At 43.9% G+C, this 27,712-nt stretch overlaps 1 protein-coding gene across 1 annotated transcript; it reads left to right on the top strand.

The window, feature by feature from the left end:
* The first annotated feature begins 2,121 nt into the window (after positions 1 to 2,121).
* On the top strand, positions 2,122 to 26,183 carry smox (spermine oxidase). The gene is made up of 7 exons (XM_052084716.1): positions 2,122 to 2,263; positions 13,683 to 13,917; positions 14,647 to 14,873; positions 16,231 to 16,404; positions 17,319 to 18,054; positions 25,120 to 25,280; positions 25,599 to 26,183. The coding sequence occupies exons 2-7, from the start codon at positions 13,710 to 13,712 to the stop codon at positions 25,743 to 25,745; spliced, it is 1,653 nt and encodes a 550-aa protein (XP_051940676.1). The 5' UTR covers positions 2,122 to 2,263; positions 13,683 to 13,709; the 3' UTR covers positions 25,746 to 26,183.
* Positions 26,184 to 27,712: the final 1,529 nt, after the last annotated feature.

Genomic DNA, 27,712 nt, shown 5'->3' with positions numbered 1-27,712 from the left:
GCCCAAAAAAGAAACCGAAAGTGACAAAAACACATCTTTTTTTCCTCCATTTCTTTCTCCCATCCCTTGTGGTTGACTTGGGACCAGTCCCCTGGCTCTTGGTCGATTGTGATCGGGAATTGGGCACCCCTGCCTTAAAATCAGAGGTAATTCGCCGACGAGCTTTGCACTAGTCCCGTTGTCTGCGCATGAGCGGTGATTCAGTTATCTGATTGGTTGCCCTCTATGTCAATCAAATAAGGGGATTGCTGATTGGCTGACGTATTACGTTTTATTAAGCAGTGTTGTTTGAATGGCAGCGCCTTCGCCGAGGCATTTTCCACAATTGTGTGAAAGCCCGAGAGCCGAATTGAACCAGGCAAAGAGCCACATGCAGCTCGCGAGCCGTAGGTTGGCCACCCCTGCTCTAGGTGCTGCCCTGCAGTTTTTTTTTTTATTTTTATTTTTTTTAAATCTTAACAGTTTCAGTTCACACTAGGTCTCTATGTAAATGAGCTGGATAGTATTTCGGTCATGTGAGGTTAACTAACTCGGAGCTAAAATTAGATTAGATTAGATTACAAACATAGATAGCGAGAGAGAGAGAGAGAGAGAGAGAGAGAGAGAGACAGAGAGAAAGATGATGATGATGATAAGTAGAGTTCTACATTTGAGTGTAAAGCGGTTGATGGTTGAAGACCTTAATCATAGGTATGGGAAAACGTTTTTTAACCTGAAATTAAAACCACTTTATTGGTATGTTTCAAATAATTATTCATTCATATTATTAATACTGATAATAAGGAAAGAGGCTGGGGACTTTTATTGATTTTGGGTGGAGCGCGTATTATGGACAGGTGTGTGTTATTCATGATAGTTTGAGCCTTTTAATCTGTTTTGAAGCACCTGACTTCCTAAAAAGTAAGAATTACTTTGAATAAAGGAAACCATATTCAGTTTTCATGAACCTTTTAGGGGTCCCTGGAAACCAATTAATTGCCTGGGCTTGCCGAATGGTAAATCTGCCTCTGGTAATCACTGTGATTTTTTTTTTAAAAAAGGGCACACGCGATTGTGTGATCACACATGGCTTCATCTGACAACCGTCCCAAAATAAGAAAAAGAAAATTCCTCGCATGATCTGTCCTGTCTTCCACCAAATTGCTATTATTTGCCAAATTCAGCCAGGTTATGTAATTTACAACTGTAGCTTCATATGCAAAAGAACAACAACAACGTAAAAGCAAGTTAGAATCTGTTTTTTAAAATGTTCTTCAGTCATATTGTCTGCAGTTCTGCCCGACATGTTCCTAATGTCATGCATCTAGAGCAGGGGTGGGCAAACTACGGCCCGCGGACCGAAATCGGCCCGTTGGTCTTTTTAATCCGGCCCGCCAAAGATTGGTGCATAATTAAAGTTTGATTGCATTCATTTCGTTCGGACTTGTAATGACAGGCATTTCAACACCAGGTGGCGCAGTTACTTCAAGTTGCAGAGCACAGGGAGGGAGGGAAAGACGAAGAAAGCGGGAGAGAGTAATGACCATAGAAGGGAAGTGATATGTATCTGATTAAACAAAGCGGGTAACAAAGTACGAAACATTCAGGAGACGCCTGGAGTCGGAAAGACTCAAATCTATGAGATTTTGAAAAACAAGGAAGCGATTCTTACTCAGTCTGATTCTGGCAATTTCCATGCTCAGAGTGAATTGCTTGTGGCTCGAGTAAATGAACATTTCCTAGAATTTGAATGTTTTCATGTTAAAAACGTTCCGCAAACTGGACCGCTAATAAGAGTCGGAGAGCAGTCAAATGTGTAGAGCGTGAACAACAGGGGGCTCAGTACACATCCTTGAGGAGAACCGGTGCTGAGTGTGATGGTGGAGGAGAATGTTAGAATTATTACTGGCATACAAAGACATTGTGCTATCTTCTTTATTTTATTTTCTTTTTTCTATTTCTAACTTTTGGCCCGGCCCTTCACAATATTTCCTGCTTCTCATTTGGCCCCCCTGGGAAAATAATTGCCCGCCCCAATTCGGGGTTTGTTTGTTTTTGCTGCGAGCACTCAGCGTGCGCGCGGTGGGCCGGTCCGTGACGTCACGCCTCGCTCATATAGAACCAATGAGGAGGCAGCGGCTCTGCACAAAACTGGCTGCTTCTGGTTTGAACGCATTCATACAAAAACCGAGCCGGTGTGCTGCAGGCGAACCATTGGCACAAAAGCGAGCCGGCGGTGCCACAGCGTGACGTTTTAGCGGCGTGAAGACGACGAGACACTCGGGTAAGTGCGGCTGGAGACATGACACGAGGGCTCGTGGTTTTTTTTTTTTTGGGGGGGGGGCCAAAACAGAACCCCCTCGTTTTGTTTACGGCTAGTCTCATTCAGTCATGTCCCGTAAACCCTCTCACACCGGTGTCACGCAAACACACAAAAAGACTTCCGAGTAGAGAACAGATGATACGCTCTCGTTTGTTTGCTTTTGAAGTGAGTTAATACTGTTTGGTTCCCTGTGCGCGCGCGGCATATTTCTCTTATTGTTTGTCTGCTTTCTTTTATTTGAACAAAATGCTCTTTGTATGCTGATGATGTGAAAACTCACTTGTGTTTGTGTCCCGCTGCCACTGTGGCATCGCAGGTTCTACGTGACGCACACGCGCGCGCAAACACACACGCACACACACACGCACACGCACACACGAGTTAGATAACGTAACTCGTCGACCACCCTTTTCTACTAACAATTATTAACAGTCTGTAACAATGACGAACAAGTTCAGATTTGGGATTTATCCAGGACACATGATTAAGTACACTTGCATAGACTGATAAGAATGTCAGACAATTTCATATTTTGTTTATTCATTCATTGACTCATTTTTACTGTGGCCTTAGTTCATAGTGGCGCCGAAGTTACGGTACACTGGATTATCCACAGATCTGTTTCGAGTGGTTAGTTACTAATTACATCTAATTTAGCTCCAAATTTCCATATTTTCACGACTATAAGGCGCCATTAAAAGTCTTAAATTTTCTCCAAAATGGACAGGACGCCTTATGATGCGGAGCGTCTTGTGTATGCGCTGAGTTCCAAAACCTGACTGACAGCCGACACGCTGTTTATATAGAGAAAAGGCGGAAGTGACTGTGGACAGGCATGCGGCAAAGAAGTCGGCCAATCGGTGAAGGGTGGGCGTGTATATATACATATATGGAGAGAGAGAGAGAGAGAGAAGGCAGACGTGAGAGAGGAAAGGCATGCGGGGTAGAAATCCGCCAATGAGTGAAGGGTGGGCGTGTAAGTGGACGCTAAAGGGACGCAACCAAGCAGGTACCAACACCTGTATAGAGTGTGGCTATGTGCATTGTTGCAAAACAACTTCGGTTTTGGTTTCTAAGAACCCCCGAAAATAAATTCGACAAAGAGACACGCCTATGAAGCTCAGTTCAAACTTCAAGCCACCGGTTATCTTTTTGGCATGCGTGCCCATCTCACAGCAGCGGTGAAAAACCAAGTCAAGCAAATGAACTCTGAGCTTGCCGTTATTCCCGGAGGCTTGACTAAAGAACTCCAACCGCTGGACATCGGCATCAACCGGGCGTTCAAAGTAAAGTTGCGAACGGCATGGGAACAATGGATGGTCGATGGCAAACACAACTTTACAAAGAGTGAGAGGCAGCGCTGGGCGAGTGACGCCACAATTTGCGAATGGATTGTGGCTGCTTGGATGAACGTGTCTGCTTGCACTGTTGTTCGAGTTTTTGGCAAAGCCGGCACATTTCTGTGGAGCCACATGGCAATGAGAGTGACTCTGACAACGAGAGGGAACACGGCGTTTTTGATGGATTACCGGTACTTGCACAATTCTGATATAGAGGATGAGGACTTTGGATTTCTGGCTGATGATTGATCGTGAAACGTGAGTACATTGTACGATGGCTAAATAAAATACAACGGAACTCAGCTTTGCTTCCGTTGCCTTTTTAAAAATGTGTTTTTAGCTTGTAACTGTATGCCTTGGCATGCTACCGTATGCTTCAAGCTAACGTGTTTTTAGCGTGCGTGCATGCATGCCGTATGTTTTACCACTTTAAAACTGCGGCCAATAATACAGAGCGTTTTGTCTATGTGTAAAATACAGAAATAGCACCCATTAATGAGACTGCGCCCAACCATACGGTGCGGCGAATGGTTGTGAAAATACGGTAGTTAAACCCATGTGATCAATCCAGCTCCTTTACATACACCCCTGATGTGACTTAAAACCGTTAAGATTTTTTTTTTTAAACCCGCAGGCAGCATAAACGGTGTGTTTATTAACCAGATCAGTAAGACTTTGGGGCCCATTTTAGTCGACTGGCACAGGTGCGCTCGGCGTGAAAATGGGTGGAAACGTATGTGCCAGTGCAAGTCTAGTCTTAGTGTGTTTTGGGCCATGTTGTACATTAGGGGTCCCCAAACCTTTTCCTGTGAGGGCCACATAACTTTTCCCTTCTCTGATGGGAGGCCGGTGTCAGTTTGTAACATCAACGATCGTAGGGGAGCTTAAAAAATGTATTGTTTCCCAGAAAGCCACACATAACCAAATAACCCTTTCCAGGTTCTTTACAGAAAAAAGTCAGGAAACAAATAATAACACTATTAATGAAATAAATAACTAAATAACCCTCTCTGAGTTCTTCACAGAAAAAACGGGAAATAAATAATAACTAAACAACTCTCTCTCTTTACAGCCCCTTGAAATCCACAAAAAAAGAGTTCTGCCATCTACGAGAACGCCACCCATCTTGTCTTGTTTATGTCTGCTACCGTCTTGTTCACGTGTTCTACTAATTGATCTGAGCCACAACTAAAACACTGAAACATTCTATGGTGTGTAAATAACTTTGTGACCTTGATTTCAAACCTATTTACGTCATGGGTCATTTTGCCCCGAAGACCACCTTTGTACTTTTTTTGTACAGCTTCCATGGAAATGTGAATAAAAACATTTCAATTTTTCTGCAGTTGGGGACAATCTAGGAAAAGTCATAAAATTTCAAGTTAAAAAATTATCATTTAGGGGGTTTTTGGGGCGTTTTTAACACAGTGACGGGTCATTTTGACCCGAGGACAACAAGAGGGTAAGAGGGCCGGGTCAAATGTGCTGTATCCGGCCCGTGGGCCATAGTTTGGGGACCCCTGTTGTACATAAAGCAGCCTCACCCATAAGACACCTGATATTTTGGTGACAGAAAGTAGTTTGTTCTTGGCGTAAAAGCGGGTTCATCATAAATAGTAGAAAGGCGCCGACAGGTATGGCAGCCTCGGTCACACGCTCCCTAGTGTTATCCCTGTTTTTGTCATTTTCGTTAGTTTTTGGCGACCCTGAGCGGCTTACTTACACGAGGGAAAAGTTGCTCCGCGTTGGGGAGTCTACGCTCGGTCTTTTTTCACCAGCACACGAAAATCCACAAGGTTTTTCTGAGCTAATCGCGAGCGGAGCGGCCGCGCTGTACGGAGCATGGAAACGGCGCCGGAGGAGTGGGAAGCGAGCCGGCGTGCTTGTCATGCTCCGGCAGCGCTGATTTCGAACCCCACTCCCATCGATCCATCTTGTTAATCTACGATCTTTGCCAAACAAGATGGATGCACTTCTTCTCCTCACAAAGACCAACAAAACATTTGCACGTTCTGCTGCGCTCTGCGTCACTGAAGCCTGGCTCAGTGACCGCCACCCGGATTCCGCGCTACATCTACCCGGCTTCCACCTTCTCCGTGCCGACCGCGACACGGAGCTATCAGGTAAATCGAAAGGTGGTGGGATTTGCTTCTATATCAACGAAGAATGGTGCACTGATGTCACGAAGCTCGACGCACACTGCAGCCCGGACCTGGAGTCGCTGTCTTTAAACTGCAAGCCATTCTACTCGCCACGTGAGTTCACCTCCTTTTTACTAGTCAGTGTTTACATTGCGCCACAAGCTAACGCTAACACGGCGATACAAACGCTAGCCGAAAAAGTAAACAAACTTGAACTAAAATACCCATAGTCCCCCCTGATCATTTTGGGCGATTTTAATAGAGCACATCTTAACCGTGAACTTCCCAGATATAAGCAGCACATCGACTGTTTAACCAGAGAAGGCAACATTCTAGACCACTGCTATACAACAATCAAAAATTCATACCGATCGGTCGCCCGTGCAGCATTGGGTCTTTCTGACCACAATTTAATCCACTTAATACCTACATACAGACAGAAACTCAAATGTGCTAAAACGGTTGTTAAGACTATGAAAAAATGGACAGATGAAGCAAAGCTAGCTCTACAAGAATGCTTAGACTGCACTGATTGGGGCGTCTTTGAAACGTCAACGAGCACACTGGATGAATACACGGACACTGTAACATCATGCATCAGTTTCTGTGAGGACATATGTGTACCAACGAAGTCCTTCCGCTCCCTCAGCAATAACAAGCCATGGTTTACTCCCAAACTCAGGCAACTCAGGAAAGAGAAAGAGGCCGCATTTAGAAGTGGAGATCGGGAACTGTACAAACACGCCCAAAACCAATTGACAAAGAAAATTAACATCGCTAAGAGAAGCTATGCAGAGAGGCTGAAAAACCAGTTCTCTGCTAACGACTCTGCATCTGTATGGAATGGCCTGAAAGAAATCACTAACTATAGAATGCCATCCCCCCAAACAGTGAACAATAAGGGTCTTGCTAATGAACTAAAAATGTTTTTCTGCCAATTTGAAAAGGACACCCCCATTTCCCACACACACCCACCTCTACCAGAAATCACTCTAACTACCCCCCACCCTCTTTTTCTCCACTACAGATCCACGAACAGGACGTGAGACGGCTCTTCAAGCAGCAAAAGATCAAGAAAGCTCCGGGGCCCGACAAAGTGTCCCCCTCCTGCCTGAAAGTCTGTGCTGACCAGCTGGCTCCGGTCTTCACACAAATCTTCAACAGATCCCTGGAGCTGTGTGAGGTCCCATCCTGCTTCAAACAGTCTACCATCATCCCAGTTCCCAAGAAATCGGCAACATCGGAACTGAACGACTATAGGCCTGTCGCCCTGACGTCTGTGGTCATGAAGTCCTTTGAACGCCTTATGCTGAACCACCTAAACCTGGACACTCTCCAGTTTGCCTACCGGGCAAACAGGTCTGTGGAAGACGCAGTCAACATAGGTCTGCACTACATCCTCGAGCACCTCGACAGCACAGGGACCTACGCAAGGATTCTGTTTGTGGATTTCAGCTCTGCGTTCAACACCATCATCCCGGAACTCCTCACCCCCAAACTACTCCACCTCGGTATGTCCTCTACGATCTGCCAGTGGATCCTCAGCTTCCTGACGGGACGGACACAACAGGTGAGACTGGGAGCAACAACATCATCAATATGCACCACCAGCACTGGAGCCCCACAGGGATGTGTCCTCTCTCCACTGCTCTTCTCTCTCTACACAAACGATTGCACCTCAACGGATCCAGCTGTCAAACTCATAAAGTTCGCAGACGACACCACGGTCATCGATCTCATCAAAGACGGCGACGAGTCTGCGTACCGCCAACAAGTGGAGCAGCTGGAGCTCTGGTGCAGCCGACACAATCTCGGGCTGAACACGCTCAAGACTGTAGAGATTATCGTGGACTTCAGGAAACATTCTTCTCCACAGTTGCACCTCACACTATCCAACTGCCCTGTGTCAACCGTCGAGACCTTCAAGTTCCTGGGAATCACAGCCTCTCAGGACTTGAAGTGGGAAGTCAACACCATCTCCATCCTGAAAAGGGCCCAGCAGAGGATGTACTTCCTGAGGCTGCTGAGGAAGCATGGCCTGCCACAGGAGGTGCTACGACAGTTCTACACGGCAGTCATCGAATCAATCCTGTGTTCTTCCATCACGGTTTGGTTCGGGGCCGCCACAAAAAAGGACAAAATCCGACTTCAACGGACAGTTAGGACAGCGGAAAAAAATCATTGGGACCACCCTACCCACTCTTGAGGACTTGCACACTGCAAGAATCAAGACAAGGGCACGGAAAATCCTCCTGGATCCCCCGCACTGTACGCTGTCATCGTATTGTATTCTACCACTGCTCACTTTAGCTCTGCTTGATACTTTGCACATTGTCTCACTTACATTACAATATGTCCTTGCATACCTCTTTGTCATGTCCTTGTTTACGATGATACTAATGCAGCGTGTTATACTGGAGACAAAGTCCTTGTGTGTTCTACATACTTGGCCAATAAAGATGATTCTGGGATTCTGATTCTGATCTTCATTTTCATGCAGGGACAATGGTTTCGTTGTCAATTTGGTATATACACCCGACCCCCAGTGGGCATTTCTGGCTCAACTCCCAGCACATCTGCAAATGTAGTTACAAAAAGTAGACTCAGTTTTAGACTCACAAAAAGCAAGTCTAATTTGAGGCCCAGCTGGTCTAACTGGATTTTGACATACAGTAAATATTCCCATCCCCGGAATTCTATGGAAAGGAATATCCTTCACCTAATAAAATAATAAAATAAAAACCTATACATTAACATTTTGACTACGATATTACGTGTTACCGGAAGTTGTGTAAGCGGAAATTCCACCACCCGTAACCCGGATGGAGGTGTAATGCCGCCGGAGCTTAAATAAACGCAACTGCCACCCGATGCGACGGAAAATACTGACGCTGAAATTAGTTTTCACTTCGCGTTTTTCGATCATCAGATTCTAAACGACGATGTGTAAGTGAGTTTTTATTGCAGTGTATTTTACTGTAATTGTGAATGATTTTAACTTTATTCACTTACGTCGTGTAGATCATCGCATCGAAACGTAGAAGAACTGTAACGACTGGAGCGGAGCGAGTGAAATGCATCCGTTTGAGCGAGGCTGGACACAAAGTTAAAAAGATCCAGCAGACACTTGGAGTCGTAAAGACGCAAATTTACAAAACTTTAAAAAACAAGGCATCGATTCAACTCCTGATGACAAGCCACCGTCCAGCAAGGAAGCAATGTAAATGGCAACAAAAATCCTTCAGTATGCACAAGAATTACCAGACATCGGTGATCAACGGGACAGTTACTTGCAACTAGCAAGAAAACTGTGTGACACACAGGCAAACATGGTCATAAACCAAAGAATGCATCCAAGAAAACAATCCAAAATACACATTTTTTTTTCCCCAAGACAAAAAAATCAACATTAAAATACTGTATGTATTTTACTGTTGTGGTTTTTTTGGGATACACCTGTACTGCAGTTTTTGTTATATCAACAGTTTTTGGACAGTATATTTTTGTATTTTATTGATTGTGTTGTTACACATGCATTTTGTCAACATACTTGCAGGTTCATAAAGGACATGTACCATGCTCATTTCCCAAATGAGGAATTTCTGTTATCAGGACAAATTGGACAGCGCAAACACGAGTCCGTACTAGAGAATATTTACTGCGGCAGACAAATAGGCACCCCTCGGATTTAAAGGGTGGACGTCATTTATTTGAATCATACATATGACATCAGTGTGGGACAATACTTATGAATCATTAATTGCATGGATTACATTCATCATCTTGACAGATTATTTTAAAAGGACTCCTGTCACTATTGTGTGAATGTGTGTGAGTGTGAGTACGGTATCTACAGCACCTGTCTTCCCCCCCCCCCCCCACCCAAATGCGCCCACACGCACACACAAATGAACACACTCACACATGATTATTAGGCACACACAAAAGTCTACAGCCATCCCATAGCAAGGCACAAAGGTAAAAACGTCCAGCGCAATTCTACTGACGACAAATTATACAAAATACAAAAAGAAAAATGAAGAGAAAAAAAAGTGGAAATATTACGAGTGTATGCAACCAGTGTTAAGATGCGGATCGTCTTGTCAAGTGACCGGTCCAGTCTTTATGCTGCCATTCGCTGAAAACGAATGGAACTCTACTTTAATCAGAGTGACAAAAATATTTCTTTGTCCTATTGGAACCAATCATGTGCGTTTTTGATTCAATCATCCATTGTCTATACTGCTGATCCTCATTAGTGGTGTGCTGGGGCCTATCCCAGGTGACTGGGTGAGAGGCGACGTACACTCCGAAGTGATCGCCAGCCAGTCACAATTGGGTGTTAATTGTTTGGGTTCATCTACTTCAAAACACATACTCAACGTGAATAAATTCACTCATCACTCCTTTTTTTTTATGTGGTGTTGCATCCTCAGATGGTGTCCCGTGAAGAAGTGTTTGTGTGTGTGTTTGTTTACATGACATTCCATCATCTTTGGGGCTAAAGTGTGGAATGTCTAACCTTTGACTCAAAGCTGCCGAGATTAAGCTGCTTTTTGCTGGGGGGGGGGGGGGTGTTCTCGCTTGATGCAAGGAGGGCCGTTTGTTGTCGTTGAAGCCAGTTCTCTAAAATGACTGTAGATGGGATTGTGGATGCAGCTGGAATAAAAAATAATAATAAAGAAAGAGGGGGGGGCGGACGAAAGCAATTGAGTTGTAAGAAGGGCTGACTGTGCTCCTTTAAAAATCAAAAGTCCAATGGCAGATGTATTGTAGATTCTCATTTCTAGGTCAGTGGTGGCGACCCCCCCCCCAACCCCCACCTCCCGTCTTACGCCACCTCACCCAGAGCTCCCTATCTACCCAAGGCCGCGGCCCACACATTAATCTGCCGTGATGGTGAAAAGAGTGTGGCGGCGGTATTAACAAGCTACAAAATTGCAGTACAACTCAGAGGATGTTTTTCTTTTTCAGTCTGCCTCATTCATCACAAATATACAGTACATTTCTCAAAAGGACCAGTATCCCATTTATTCGCAGAAATAAATAATCTAGATAGAACTGTAAGCTTTACCAGGCAAAATCAGAATAAAGAAAAACTTTTAAATGTATGATGTACCGTCTCTAAGAAAAAAAAAACGAAAGAAAATCTACATAAACAATTTAAAATATATTTTATTCGTACTGGGCAATTGTTGAAAATTAAACAGTCTATTATACTGTACCTCCAGAGTCCATCAACATTATTAAATTATCATACTAGTGACAAGAAATACTGTGTTATGATAATTAAGGCCCAACTGATTACGGTAATTGGCTGATAGCTAATTTAAAATTGGAAAAAATCTGACTTCCTTTGGGCTAGGTCAGTGGTTCATTTATTTATTTGTACGTGAACACATAAATAAGACAAGAAAACCTTTATTAGTCTCGCAATAGAGAGATTCCCAATTCACAGCAGCAAAATTATGAAGGGAAGAAGTAGAAGAACAAAATATAGGAGCTTATGGAAAGGCAGCCGCTCTCGTGGCGCCATCGTGAAGTCAAAATAAGACAATACAAGACATACAGTCGCGCAATCTTGTTTTATGTTGAGAGCGAAGAAATTTAATCTGTGCTGTATGTTACACATAGAGTACATTTGACAATAAAGTTTATCCAATCCAAAAATCTAATCCAATCTTAATCTGCTTCAAACAACAAAGTATATCCAGTTTCCTGCATATACTATTATATTATATTATACAGTTATAGATGAAAGACGAGAGGATCAAAGTGTCCTTTCACCAGTGAATCAGAGACGTCATGCTGAAAATGTGCACACGTCTGCTACAAGCGAAGTTTTGAAAGCAAACACGAATGACAAAGTATTGTGGAAGAGTCATATGTCCTCCCTGTCATTCATATCTTTATTATTGTAAACGTTAAGGCACCCAAAAGTTATTTAATCTGTTTTTCTATTTAATTAGTTAATCGATTAGTGGAAACTTTATTCTGCCAAATATCAGAATTGGCATCAGCCTCAATATCAGTCGGGCCGGAGTCATATTACATATGACATGGTTGGTCCCTGATAGATTCCTTTGAATTTATTTTTTGGTCAGAAAATTGCGACTACATTCAGAAATATGCTACAAGCTTGCACTGCTACACTCTGAGCATTGGGAAACTCAGAACGTTGTTCTAATACCCTGCTTGGTCATTCAAAGTACCCCTATAAAGAAGTGTCAGTGCCCGATGCGTCAGGCAGTGGTAGAACTGGAAACAGTTTAAGCATGAGCTGATTGGTTAATAACAAAGTCCGCATTCTGAAATTAATCACAGCAGAGCGTGTCATCATCTGCCTTTTCAAAAACACGCAGTCTTGGTATGCCGTCAGAATGCGCCCTGTGCAAATTTCCATAACATCACTTCTGATACTCATCACTTAGGAAAGTTATTCTTTTTGGATGAAAATGACTTACCTTAACTAGAATCTCGGCGACAACAATTGTAGCCAAGAGGTGGATTTCTGGTTGGTCTTTTGGTGCTGTAAATCCTTGTTGTAGTGTAATAACACTTTTGTTGTCATGACGACTGCTTCTTATTTATTCTTCTACTTTTGTTTGGTAATTGTCAAATACCGCATGGTATATAGACTTATACTGTGACTGCTTTGTTTTTCTTTCTTTCTTTCTCCAATAGAAAGAGCCATCCCCCAGGAAATCCGCGCGGAGGCTGACCCATTTCCTGGGAGATGGTAACATGGCCACGTCACATGTTCAGATTAACGAGGTCAACACATTAGCGCGTTTGCTGATGGGCCATATGAAAATAATGGCAAACAGGTGCTTCTACGGATTGACATGGCTCTGTGGTTTGACGCGGGCTTTTTTGTCCCGTCCCCCCCCCCCCCCTCTGACCTCAGTAAGCACATGTTCAACCCCCACTTGGCATGCTAATGTGTCTACGTCGCGACTGACACTTTTGGTCTGTGTGTCTCACGTCTTGGAAAGAGACAAAATGTTCATATTTTTCTGTTAGGACGGTCTATCGAGTGATAGCTATTTGTCACACACAGCTGCTCGTGCTTTCAGCCTCGTGCGCTAAAATAATAAGCTTTTTTTGTGCCAATGTCCCTTAGCAATATTATAATGTGAAATAGCTTTTTCTTTTTTCTTTTCGATTTGTGGCCAGTCTTGGGGTCTGACTGAAATAGAATAAGACTGTGGGTCGTTTCAGGATTTCTCACAGAAAAACAAGAAGTTGTTGCGTTGTAAATGCGGGTTACGAGTCAAGCCACGTTGGCAGCGCGTTTTAGTGGGGTCATGCATCATTTCACCTCTCCGTTACAATCGAACTGCATGTGATTTATTTTATTCAAATGACAGATTTAAGTCTTGTGAATGAAAGACTCAGTCATGGATTGCAGGACAGCCCTAATCAAATGTTCAGACATTTGGGACATTCATATACTTTCCCAGAAGCAACATGACAAGTGGCCACCACCTTTGTTGAATTTTCGCAAAAAACACGGTCGGACTTCAAATGCCTCTAAAATCCTCCAGAACAAATACATTCACGAAAAACCGTTGACCGCTCAAGTGCGTGGCGTATTTTCCTAGCCCCATTGCTGTTCTCACCAATGATCTTCCATCTGCGCTTGAGCTCCCAATTCTTGAATAAGTCTTAAGACGGCTTGAAAAAAACTTCCCGTATTTTTTCACTTTTTCACATCCCTTTGATCAACTAGTGACCCAATACTTTCACACATGCAACCAAATCGGACTTGTCATCGAAGAATGCGCACGTTTGATGACAGGATGTTTGGATTGTGTGTTGCATTTACCTCCTGACGCCCTCTGAGTCAGTGTGGCCGCTTCCCTTATTGACCAACTTTCATTCGTCTTTTCCAAACAGCCCAAGTTGCAGAGGAGCTCTGACGGCATGCAAAGTTGTGAAATCTCCTCAGACGGCGCTGATGATCCTCTTAATAGCGGCCTACGCACTCCTCAGCAGCCTCGAGTAGTTGTGATCGGTGCTGGCGTGGCCGGCCTCGCTGCAGCCAGGGTCCTGCTGAAGAGGGGCTTCACTGATGTCACAGTTCTAGAGGCCTTAGACCGCATCGGTGGGAGAGTTCAAAGTATTGACTACGGTGAGAAAGTGCCGGGGGGAGGGGGGGGCGGGTATAGAAAAACTATACTGACAGACGAAAGTCTTGTCTAACCACTCATTGCTGCCAGATAAAATAACCTGAGGTTGTTTTTAATTGATGACAAATTGACAAAGTACAAGATATCACCTGACTCATTAGTTGGGGCCAAGGTCTTATCCGAAAATATCTCGTGGCACTACATTTACAGTACATACTTTAACTGAAGGAAAAACAATATGGCATGAGCGTCAAGATTGAAGTGGATCGCCCTAGCCGGTGTAGCTATATTATAATATTACAAAGAGCGGAAACGTGACAAATATCGGAAAGAGTATGAAAATTGAGAGCCCGTTTTCTTCCATTCAACGACTGCACTCGTGAATTTCTGCAACTCTTTACACTTTGCTTCTTTTTTCACCTGCAGGTAGATATAACCAATACAGTACGCTGTATTTACTGGATATACTTTCTTGGTACGGCTGAGCGAAAGCTGGCTGTCTGTCTGTCACTTTATATCTGTAAATGTATATTGTTGTCGTTGCATTTCAATGACACAGACGCTGCACGCTTCACTTTTTCCATCTACAGGTACATATACAATTATAGCTACAGTTAAGTATTATTGTAAAACACAATATATGGCTGGATTTCGCTTCGCACCTGGAAAAAAGGCGTTGAAGCGATTCCTTCTGAATGGGCCCCTTGTAATTCCGATGCATTGTCTCGCAGGTGAAACGGCTTTGGAGCTCGGAGCGACTTGGATCCACGGCGGCAATGGGAACCCCGTGTACCACCTGGCCGAAGACAACGGCCTGCTGGAACAAACCACAGATGTTGATAGGATCATCGAGCGCATCAGCTTCTACAACAAGAACGGCGTCGCTCACTACCTGACCAATGTTGGCAAGAGGATCCCCAAGGACCTGGTGGAGGAGTTCAGCGACCTTTACAATGAGGTGAGAGGACAGCAGGAGCCTGACTGCCATCATCGTCTATGAACAAATGCATCATTGAGTGAGAGCCCAATCAAACATCTTTGCGGGACAAGACCTTAATGACAGTCAAACGCTTTGTGTTGTGCAAATCATAGAGCCTTTCATTGTACATTATGAGTGCGGCGGTATAATGCACACATCTGTAAAAGCGGTGAAAGTGACACACACACACACAACCCTTGTTTTGTTGTTTTTCCCTAAGCGCCTAAGGATTTATTTTTTTTTCAAAATATCACACACCAGCCCACCAAAACCGGATGCAGCAAATTAGGAGTCAAGCATGTTATTAAAATTAAGTGAAGAAGTTCAGCACAGTAGTATTTCTTCTTTTCTTGAGTATTTCCATTGTAGTCCCACAAAAAAAAAAAAAAGAATTACAGACCGCCACCCACCTGGACTTGCAATGCACAAATAAGAGGGCCGTGTAATGAGAAGGCATCCCGAAGACCGAAGATGCGCAACCCACCTTAAATGACTCCTCTCTGCAAGTGGGATCTTTTCACTGTCCGTCTGATCTCTTGCCAGAGTTGACGTCCAGCGGCTCGTGTGGCTGCAAACAGTAGAATCATATCTGTAAAGCTTTCAACTTTTCATTCAACTCTGCCACAACAGATCATATTGTTCATCCAAATTTCCCTCGGTTCAAATTGCAAGAAACCTAAATTGCCCCACATGAGGCACGACTAATCTCTCCAACTGAAAAAAAGGGAGTGTGACCTCCACGGCTAAAATTCACTCTTTAATCCGTTGCGTGCAAAGACGTGTTTTACAGCGGCATGAGTCAAGTAGAACTGGAAACTGGGAAATTAAGGTGCACAAGACAAGAAACAAAAAACAAAGAATGTGACCAAAATGAGACAAAGACGCTCAACATCACAGCTGACCTCAACTTAGCTTGCTCACTTCCCCAGCCACATTCTCAGTAGTTTATTATTTTTTTTATTTCTTCTCTCAAAGACTTCTTTTTTTTAACTCAAGTTCTAAAAGCTCTGGGTTATTCATCTTGGTCTTTCCCTCCTGCCCCCACACATAAAAAAACTGGAACATCCTGGCATTTGAAATGGCCGTGTTGAGGTTTTACATCCAATGTGGGATGTGACCCGTGTTTTGACTAAACCGTCCGAATTCAGCTGGGAGCGACTCCAGTTCACCAATGGAGGGTGGATGGAGAAAAGGTCGCGCGGTTTCCTGAAACTTCTATTCCAGTTCACCGCTGTGGCTGTCGTCCTCATTTGACCTCCGTCGTCGGCACATCCTTCTTCCTCTTTTCGCAGACTGATGACGGTCCGTCTCGTTTGCCTCTGTTGCCTTCCTTTAGGTGTACCAGCTGACTCAAGAGTTTTTCCAGCATGGGAAGCCCGTTGAGGCCGAAAGCCAGAACAGCGTTGGCATCTTTACACGAGATGTGGTGCGCAAGCGGATTACGATGGATCCTGATGATTCTGAGAATACCAAGAAGCTCAAGTTGTCCATGCTTCAACAGTACCTCAAGGTGTGTGTGTGTGTGTGTGTGTTGGGGGGGGGGGCATCCTTGCGGGAGTTACCACCTGCGGTCTTCCACAGCTGCGGAACAAAACACAGCTGGTGCACACTAATTGAAAATCTATTTTGAATCCATCCATCCATTTTCTGAACCGCTTTATCCTCACAAGGGTCGCAGGGCGTGCTGGAGCCTATCCCAGCCGTCTTCGGGCAGTAAGCAGGGGGCACCCTGAACTGGTCGCCAGCCAATTGCAGGGCACACCGAGACGAACAACCATCCGCGCTCACACTCACACCTAGGGACAATTAAGTGTGTTCAATCAGCCTGCCATGCGTGTTTTTGGAATGTGGGAGTAAACTGGAATACCCGGAGAAAACCCACGCAGGCACAGGGAGAACATGCAAACAACACACAGGAAGGCCGGAGCTGGAATCGAACTTGGTACCTCTGCACTGTGAGATTCACGCGCTAACCACTCGACCACCAGGCCGCCTATTTTGAACACAGTCCTCCTGAAAACCCGGACCGGATGGTCAATGAGGAAATGTCCACAGCAAGCAAAGCCTCCTTGACCGTTTTGTCTCATCTTCAAACGCCATTCACTGATCGGCTGACAAGTTTTACTTACAAATATCCACCTAGTGCTCGTACGGGACGTCGAATGATCAAAATTACTGTGACGTACATACAGTAAGAACTCGACTTCACTCGTGCAAATGGAAGATTATCGGTGAGAAGCGCAGTGTGGGCATAGGTCATGCACTTTGGAGTCAGTTGTTGGGGGGTGGGGGGGGGGTAGAGGCATTAGAGGTACTGATTCAATTTTGTATTTTTTTTTTCAAGAAACTTCCACAAAGACAGCAGCCACCTGTGAAGTTGCTAACAAGGTTGTCACAAATTTAAGGAATGTTGTCTTTCCATAGGTCGAGAGTTGTGAAAGCAGCTCACCCAACATGGATGAGGTGTCTCTAAGTGACTTTGGCGAGTGGACCGAGATCCCCGGTGCGCATCACGTCATTCCCGCAGGCTTCAATAAGATCGTGGAGCTCCTGGCCAGCGACATCCCCCCTCATACCATCTGCCTTAGAAAACCAGTCCGCTGCATCCACTGGAATTACTCTGCCCAGCGTGACGAGTCGGTCGGCAAGCGTGACGACTTCAACCGGGACAACAACCACAATCGAAACAACGCTGGGTGCCACGGTCCGCCGAAGGCGGGGAAGCCCATTTGGGTGGAGTGCGAAGACGAGGAGTGGATCATGGCCGACCACGTGATCGTGACCGTCTCCTTAGGTTTTATGAAGTACAACCACGAGGCCATGTTCTCCCCTTCTCTACCAGAGGACAAGGTGCTGGCCATTGAGAGGCTGGGCATCAGCACCACGGATAAGATTTTCTTAGAGTACGCCGAGCCATTCTGGAGCCCCGAGTGTAACAGCATTCAGTTTGTTTGGGAAGACGAGGCCCAGCTGGAACAGCTGACTTACCCCGAGGAGCTGTGGTATAAGAAGATCAGCAACTTCGACGTGCTCTACCCCCCAGAGCGCTACGGCTACCTGCTGAGTGGATGGATATGTGGCGAGGAGGCCGTCTACATGGAGCGCTGCGATGATGAAACTGTCGCGGAGACGTGCACAGAGCTGCTCAGGCACTTTACAGGTCAGAACAGCCACAAACAAAATGCATTATGAGCACCTTTTAAGCTTGTAAGACATCTCGTCGTCGCCATCGTGTAAAATCCCACATTCCCAAACAGGTTTGGCTCAGTCAGTACACATTGTACTGTACCAACCCACTTTTTAGCACGCCTTTATACCAGTCGCAGCAGCTAAGCCCACCGCCGGTCTTTGATTGGTCTGAATATCCACTTCCAAGAGAAAGCAACAGACTAAATTGTGTTATTTCAAAAAACAGGATTCACATCAGAGAGAGGAATTTACGCTATTTTGATGTTTGTTTTCTGTTAGCAGTGCACAGCCCTGTACCATGCGGCATTTGTTTGTTATGTAATTCATTGACAGACACTCTTTACATTCTTCCGGGTGGTATCACATTCAGATGGTATAACGAGCAAAAATATTGCGGCTTGTTGCTAGGTAGGTAAATTAGTAAATGTAAAGAGAAAATAAAGCAATTGTCTCAACTGTTGTGCAGACAATCAAACCACGTCGAACAAAAGTAAAATAACTTATTTCTCAGGAAAAACAGTAGCTAGCTATTTCTCTGCTTTGTAAAATAATGGATATGAATTGATGTTAGCTATCTAGTTAGCGAGTCATCTGAGTCTGTATCAAGTCTATACAGTGGAGACCCGCATACTCGCAGATTCTCATAATCACAGATTTCTTTTCATTTTTTCCCCCCAATGTTTAAAAAAATATTTGTTTTGTTTTTGAGGGGTTATTCCCCTCCCCATTAACCCATTTTTGTTGTTGTTGTTATTGTGGAAAACGCACATTGAAGGTTGATCTGCGTTTTTTGGAAGATTTTTTGAGTTGGAAATAAAATAAATTCACCCAATACTTTTCAATGGGCTTTAGTAACAGAGAGATTGTTGCTCTTTGCGGGCCGGCCCAGTCTCTGCGAATAGCGGCGGCCCACTGACTTATTTATTTCACCAATCGTAGACACGCTATCTCCCATAGTTGGCTGCCAATGTTGATTTAAAGCCAGCATTATAACGCTATCTTTAGCTTGAATTTGTTAAAGGGTGACGGTGACTGCTCGCACGCACAACAAAAGGGGTGAGGGGCATGCCACGTTTCATGCAAAGAAACGAACACAAAAACAACAACAGCAGCTCAGAATGACGATGAAAATGTTTAGCTATTCCGAATGCGTGTCTAGCTAACTAGCCCGTGCCAACTGGAAATGTGGTGAAGAAATACTGCCGCCTCTGACGGGCCAGATGAAATTAAATTTTGTTCAGATTTCTCATTGCCATTCAATAGGCATTGATTCTTTACTGATCTTCAACATTTGAGAGTAATTGTCTCCAAATATATACACAGTAGCCGAGGTGTACAGTTAGAACACCACGCGCCATGACTTTGAATCAATATTTTCACATTCACTGTGAAAAGATATTCATACCAAGGTTGCTTTCAGATCATCGTATCAAAACAGTACAGTTGCAGAATCTAACTACAGCGCTGTGTGCCGATTATGGTAAGTGAATATGAGCCAAGGCACCTGCTCCTGTTCTGAGGTTCTGGGTTTGACTCTTGGCTCCCTCCTTCCCATGTGGACAAGTGCTTTGAGGAAAGGAGAAATAAAAGAACGGACCACACACTGATTACTGTCGTCAGCCATCTAAGACTAACTTTATAATTGTAACGTAGGAGGTATCCTCTTTCAAATCGGAGTTGAACCGAGCTGCTAATGCCACGCGGGTTCATCGTGAACTCACAGAAGTTGGTCAGCTTGGTGACTCTCTGTAGCACGAAAATTCGGCCGCATCATCAGTGACAAAACCAGGTTTGGACCAATGACATCATAAAATACACCAGTGTTGACTTAATGACTCATTTAGTGTTAGTCCAGTAAGCAGTGTGTGTCAACAACTTCAGCAACTCATCGTGAATCAGATAAAAGGCAGGTTTGGCTTTTCTTTATTTCTGATACATTCACTACATAAATATGCGCATGTTTGAGAGATTGTAAAGAAAATGTAAATAGAAATGCAGTGGCTGAACTGTCATAAAATCTTGACGTGCTCTGACAATGTTTTAAATATTTTAACACTATACTGTCATAACTGCTCATATTCTGAGCATGATGAGATGATTTGTGTACACGAGTTTTGTCAAAAGGGGGTGGCTAGCTGCAGATGAGTTGACTCCGTGCACCAAACTATTTAAGAAACCTAAAATGGGTGTACGTACCATTTAATATGTCACGAGGTCCGCAGGCATGTTGGAGCCTACCCCAGGTACACCCTGAACCGTTTGCCAGTTTATCGTTTGGCACACATAGACAAACAAGCATTTGCTCTCACAATCACACCTAGGGACAATATAGTGTTCAATTAACCTTCCATGCATATTTTTGAAATACGTGAGGAAACCAGAGTACCCACAGAAAAGCTACGCAGGCATGGGGAGAACTCCACACAGGAAGGGCAGAGCCAGAATCGAACCCCGCACCTCTGACCCTGTGAGGCAGACGTGCTAACCAGTCGCCCACGGGCCGCCAGAATGGTATTTCGTTTGGATTAGTTTCTTTACTGTAGTCTATAAGAACCCAGACAATAACCACCAAAGCATCAACACCATGCATTTAGCATGTACACAGTCATAACCCCACGTTACTGTACATTAACGACGGTATTCAGTCGTGAAATCTTTCAACACATACAAACCACCGACAAATGAAGCTCGACGACATTCACTCCAGATTTAACACGCACTTCTACCATAACAAATTTGAAAGGCAACTCGTGCCAGGATGCGCAGAAATGGAGAACGACCGTGGTTTCGACTCAGTAAGCAGCAGCAGGAATAGGTTAGTGTCGAGCGTGGGCTGAAGTGCTTCTTGTCATGAGGCCAGCGGGAGTCGGATGCTGACTGTCAGCTGCACACAGTCTGGTCAACGGGGTTTAATCCCATCACTAGCGTTTTAATTACACATCTATTTACCAGTGGTTTGTCGCCAGTAGCAGATTAGGAGTCGTGGTTACACACTCCGATTTCCATCTTCAGTGAGACCCTGTGTTAAAAGCAAGGATGACCATAAGGCAAGGCAAGGCAACTTTATCTACATATTGCACATTCCGTACAAGAGGCAACTCAATGTGCTTCACAGAAACAAAACCCACACCTTAAAAGCAGTTAAAAAAAACACAACAGCAAACGACATTTAGAAGCAGAGGGAAAAAAGGTACATTGACATCATTCAACACATGAACAGAAAACTTTAAAAACATTTAAAAGTAAATTAAGGAAATAATAATATATTTAATAATATAATAAAATTTAAAAAAAAGGAAATAAAAGGAGGGTTCTAAAATTTACTAAAAGACCATACTGTGAATTTGATTTTTAAATTATTATTATTATTATTTTTTTCATTGTCAACGGTATGCGGGGGTGGCAAGATTTGAACCTGGATTTAAAAGCATTTACTTTCGGGACAGACTTCACTTCTTATCTTATTGCATCTGCGTGCAGCATAACAGCTAAATGTGGCTTTACCGTGTTTGCTTTCAACTCTGGCCTCGACCAATTGACCCGAGTCTGCAGAAAGTGAATTAGAGAAAAGGGTTTAGGGCGATAAAAGGGATTAGGCTCCTGATAAAAATGTCAGTTTGAGTAGTTCACTCGCAAGCTGTCTGGGAGGTGCAAGTCAAATCAAGGCAAGAGAAATGACAGTAAAGACGACAATGTGCAGGATATCAGCTAATTCTGTGACAAAGTCAGAGCGTGAAGATTTTTTTTGGACAGTGGGGTTGTCAACGTCTTCTCCACGTCTATAATAGTTGTGAATTTTTTAATAGCTTTTAATTTCATTTAGATTTTTGTTTTTAAGCTTCTGTTAGTTTTAATTAGTTTTTGTATTTTTTCACGAATGACGTGTGAATTGTCAAGTGCAGTATAAAATAAAAAAAGGCCACTAAAGTATTGTATACTCCAGTAAAATACATTTCTCAAACAACCGAATGACCTTTGTTCTTCTGTGCGGATGCACAGCAACGCTGAAATAAATCCAGTTAAAATGAACCCGGAAAGCCCATGAATGCCGTTGACTGACAAAAACGAGGGATGATTCGTTAACTCGAAGAACCTAACTGTCTTCTTTGATATTTTTTAATTGCCCCTGGGACCGACATGTTTGCACTGGAGATGATCAAAAACCTCGCTGGTAACGGGAGCCCTCATGCTCCTCGCAGGCATAACAATACGCATCTTTGTTGGCCAGTTGGGAGCAAGCAAGTTGTGCATCTGTAATTTCATTTGATCATTCGCTCTGCTTACTTTAGTCTTGAGGCACTGAAAAATGTACTGAAGGTCCATTGTCCACTTTAAAGGCCCTTGCCCTTTGTCCGGAAGTTACTGTATTTTTGGTAATGTCCTGTTTGTCGTGTAAAGATGTCGTGGCAAAAATGCCCAAAGGCAGGTGGTGACTATAGGCTAACAAAGCGTTCTGATAGGCTGAGGACAGAGGTAGAGGTACGACATTACACCTGCACTCCCATTGTCATGAAGAAGTACATTTATTGAACTTCCCATGCTCGACGAGCTCAATAATGAATATACACCAGCATCAGGAGAGACCAAGTTCCGTTTCTTCTAGCACTCCAACGAATGATTTTTAAGAAGCGATTCATCCGGGACTGATTTAGTCAATAAATCGGATCAAAATTAAATCTCCATCGCGTTTCTCAAAAACTTGACATTTCAAAGTGACAGTGCGGAAAATACACAAACATGACTTAGGATTCGGTAACTGGTTTGTCTTGTAGCGCGCCAGAAAATAGGCCCAGAAAAAATGGCTTTCTTAAGTACCGTATTTTCACGACTATTCGACGCATCGTACTAATGGCCGCAGTCTCAGTAATGCGTGACATTTCTGTATTTTACACATACACAGGACGCATCGTACGAATGGGCGCAGTTTTACAGTGGTAAAACATACGGCAGCTTAAACATACGGCATGCATGCGCGCACTCTAACACGTTAGCTTGAAGCATACGGTAGCACGCCAAGACATACAGATAAGATAAAAACACGTTTTTAAAAAGGCAACGAAAGCAGAACTGAGTTTGGGTGTATTTTATTTAGCCATCGTACAATGTTCTCATGTTTTTCGATCAATCATCACCCAGAAATCCATCAAAGTCCTCATCCTCTGTATCAGAACCAGAGGACTGCACATCTCAGTTGTCATTGAATGCATGCTAGTGTGAGTTGCTACGCATTGCCGAGCGGAAAGAAAGAGTACCAACAGCAAAGTCAACATTTCTCTCGTGTGAAGCTTTCCCACATTTGAAAGTAAAGAACAGAGCGAAACATGGTGGCAGCGCGTGTGTGTGTAGAAAGAATTGAACAATTGTGCAAGTACCGTAATCCATCAAAAACGCCGCGTTCCCTCTCGTTGTTGCGTATTGTGGCGTAACTCGCCAAGCGCTGCCTCTCACTCTTGTGTTTGCCACCGATCATCCATTGTTCCCATGCCGTTTGCAACTTTACTTTGAACGCCCGGTTGATGCCAATGTCCAGCGGTTGGAGTTCTTTAGTCAAGCCTCCGGGAATAACGGCAAGCTCAGAGTTCATTTGCTTGACTTTTTTTTTCACCGCTGCTGTGAGATGGGGACGCATGCCAAAAGCATAACCGGTGGCTTTAAGTTTGAACTGAGCTTCGTAGGCGTGTCTTTTTGTCGAATTTATTTTCAGGGGTTCTTAGAAACCAAAACCGGAGTTGTTTTGCAACAATGCACATTGCCACACTCTATACAAGTGTTGGTACTGGCTTGAGGCGTCCACTTACACGCCCACCCTTCACCATTGGCGGACTAGCTTGTCTGTCCTCTCTCTCCCTCTCTCGCTCTCGCTCTCTCTCCCTCTCCATATATGTATATATACACGCCCACCCTTCCCTGATTGGCCGACTTCTTTCATGCCTGGCCACCGTCACTTCCGCCTTTTCTCTATATAAACAGCGTGTCGGCTGTCAGTCAGATTTTGGAACTCGGCGCATATAAAGGACGCTCCGCACCATAAGGCGTCCTGTCCATTTTGGAGAAAATTTAAGACTTTTAATGGCGCCTTATAGTCGTGAAAATACGGTAAAAGCAAATGTGTTTTGTTTCAAGTGGTCAATAGCAAATTTTAATCAGAGATGGCTTGATGTGTCCCGAAACGTATTTGACAGATTTTACAAAAATGTCTCTACTTTTTTGTTCCAAGCAGATCTGTTTTTTGAGATATGATCTTTTGTTTCTAAGTTGAATAGGTTGCGCAATATGGATTTTACCATGCAATGTAATTTATAGCGATAACGTTCCAGAAAAAAAAAAAAACACCTCACGTGAGCCCCGCGATGTAAACAACAAGAAGAAAGCAGGAATGACATTTGCGGCGTGCACTTTTAGTAATCAATTTGTAACAATTTTATTGATTCACTAATGCAGTCCTTGTACTGTACTTAAAAGGTAAATGTACATAATGACTGCTTATCTTACTTGATTAAAAAAAACGAAGACCATTTTAACATTATGTACATTTAATTCACTGATTTGTGATTAGCATAGCGCTGTTTGAAAAATGCTGTCACAGCACAATTATTAACAATCTGTTTTCAGGTGTAGCAATCGAATGACGTCAAACAACGGGAAGTTACGCTTGAGATCGAACTTTACGCAAACTCTGTGCAAATGAAAAAATGACGATTTAAACATTTTCCACTTACTTTGTAAGTACGCCAAGTTTAAACTAATTTGATGACACAAAATCAAGTGGGAGGAGGAGGGGGGGGAGGTCAAATGGTCAGATGCGGTTTCTGAAATCGACAGGAAGTGAAAATATCACCACTTGAAGCCACCGGCCACTGAAAGAGGAACTCTGACAAACACGACATAGTAACAGGCCTCAAGCAATCCAAGTACGAGGCATTTAAATCAAATCGGGAGAACCTTATTCACTCAAGACGCAAGTCCAGTCTCATGGAAGTCTATCGAGACTGCATATCATGTAAAATGATGCTAATCGTCTTTTGTTTATCTACAGGGAACCCCGACATTCCAAAGCCCCGGCGCATCCTGCGCTCCTCCTGGGGTAGCAACCGATACTTTCGAGGGTCCTACTCCTTTGCCAGGGTGGGCTCCAGTGGCGGAGACTTTGAGAGGCTGGCCACGCCGCTGCCTGACGCCAACAGCACCAAGGCTCCGGTAACTGTTACGAGACTTTTTTTTAATGAAAAAACGTGTATGCCTGACACAAGTTTTTGTCATTAGTCTGTCAGGTGAACTCGTTGTTTAAATAACGTTTAAATGTTTACCTGTAAACCTGTACCGTCATGTAGATTATAAATATGTAAATATATGAAAAGATATGAACCGGTTTGATGAAATGTGACTAAGCCAAAAGTCAAACAAACGCGACAGAATGTATGATGGGGAAAAACAGATAGCCTCCCCCCGCAAAATGTCACAGTGACACAGACGCCATTTTCACCTTGAATACTGTATCTCTCTCGCTTTCGTCAGCCCCTGCAGCTCCTGTTCGCTGGCGAGGCCACCCACCGCAAATACTATTCCACTACCCATGGTGCATTGTTGTCCGGACAGCGAGAGGCCTACCGTCTGGTGGACATGTACCAGGACTGGCACACCACTGAACACCACAAAGCCTAATATGTAAATATACGCAAAAAACAAACAAATAAAAAACCTTTGACACATCTGAAAAACAAACACTTAAAAAAAAAAAATCTTACAGCTTAATTTATGATATTATATAATATATACTGTAGGTGGTGGGCATTATTACCTTTGGTAATGTTTTTCTGTACTGTAGATGCAAATCACGCCACATTTACTGTATGTCAGGTGAAACACTGAAAATTTGCCAATGGTGATGTCATTTCTTTTCTTGACCACTCAAAAATTATGGTTTTTTTTTAATGCAAAAAAAAATCATTTAATGTCTTTAATAACACAGAAACTGTGATTTAACATTTTTTAATGTCAGTGCCTTCTTGATCTAATGTTTTAAAAATATATATACCGTACATATAAAAATGCTGAACTTTTAAACAAATTAAATGGTTCTACTGTCATTTCACAAAACCATTCTGTTGTCATTGTCCTTTTTTTTGGGGGGGGGGGGTGTTGGGACGGGGATCACGGGATATTTTGGATAGGAGAGAACGTGCGGACAGCTCAACTTTGATGACGAGATGATTGGACAAAGCTTTGATCAAAAACTACCATTCCATTTTATCGGCATATTGATAGGTGGACGGGTTATCTCGGCCAAGTAAAAGTGCCGATAGAAGCGGTGCGTTATCAAACCCTACGCGATTGAACCCATCAGGACATCGGAGCCGGTCAGTGCGAGGGATGACTGTCAATGCCACCGAGGAGCCTCGATGAGAGTCGACACAATCCCACGCAGAGCGGATTGGAAGTATAGACTGCTATGTTTGTGTACCCCTGTATCCACATATACATTCGGTATAAGGACTTCAAATACAGATAGAAGCTTACTTAAAAACGAAAAAAAAATCAAAATAGTCTCCCAGCACTATCACCAACTTTTCCCATCTGTGCACAAGCTTCCATATTCCCTCAGTGAAAAAATCTTTGGGGCTAAGAAAAGGATTAATATACAGTCATACCTCGGTTTTCGACCATAATCCGTTCCAGAAGGCTGTTCGAAGTGCGATTTGTTCGAAATCCAATGCGATTTTATTAGGTCATGACGAGGGGCTAATACACTATGCAGAAATAACAACAACAAAACAGTCCGATTTGCATCAACCATCAAACACGGCTGCTCACAACGAACGTTACACGAGACTTCCTCGTGTAAGGAAGCCGAGAGGAGTCGAGTGGTTTGCTCAACTTGGTCGAAGACCACCAGGTTTCTGTCGTAATCCAAGCCATAAAAATCCCGAATTTAATGGTTGACATCCGATTTGGTTGATAAAAGAACCGTTCTAAAGCCGAGGTTTGATTGTGTTATAAAATATAAAACAATGTTGGAGGGTTTAGCCGGGGCTCCACGGAATTCTGATGGGACTACAATATCGTTAACATCCATCCATCCATCCATCATCTACCGCTTATCCGGGTCGCGGGGGCAACAGCTTTAGCAGGGAAGCCCAGACTTCCCTCTCCCTAGCTACTTCTTCCAGCTCTCCCCGGGGGATCCCGAGTCGTTCCCAGGCAAGCTGGGTGACATAGTCTCTCCAGCGTGTCCTGGGTCTTCCTCGGGGTCTCCTCCCGGTGGGACATGCCCGGAACACCTCAACAGGGAGGCGCTCAGGAGGCATCCGAATCAGATGCCCAAGCCACCTCATCTGGCTCCTCTCAATGTGGAGGAGAAGCGGCTCGACTCTGAGCCCCTCCCGGATGACTGAGCTTCTCACCTTATCTCTAAGGGAGAGCCCGGACACCCTGCGGAGAAAACTCATTTCAGCCGCTTGTATCCGGGATCTCGTTCTTTCGGTCACGACCCATAGCTCGTGACCATAGGTGAGGGTTGGGACATAGATCGACCGGTAAATTGAGAGCTTCGCCCTTTGGCTCAGCTCCTTCTTCACCACGACAGACCGATACAACGTCCGCATCACAGCAGACGCGGCACCGATCCGCCT

The sequence above is a fragment of the Hippocampus zosterae genome, chromosome 13 (assembly GCF_025434085.1).
Source record: "Hippocampus zosterae strain Florida chromosome 13, ASM2543408v3, whole genome shotgun sequence".
NCBI lineage: Eukaryota > Metazoa > Chordata > Actinopteri > Syngnathiformes > Syngnathidae > Hippocampus > Hippocampus zosterae.
The sequence above is the reverse complement of the archived record's forward strand: the minus strand, read 5'-3'. Positions and strand labels throughout refer to the sequence as shown.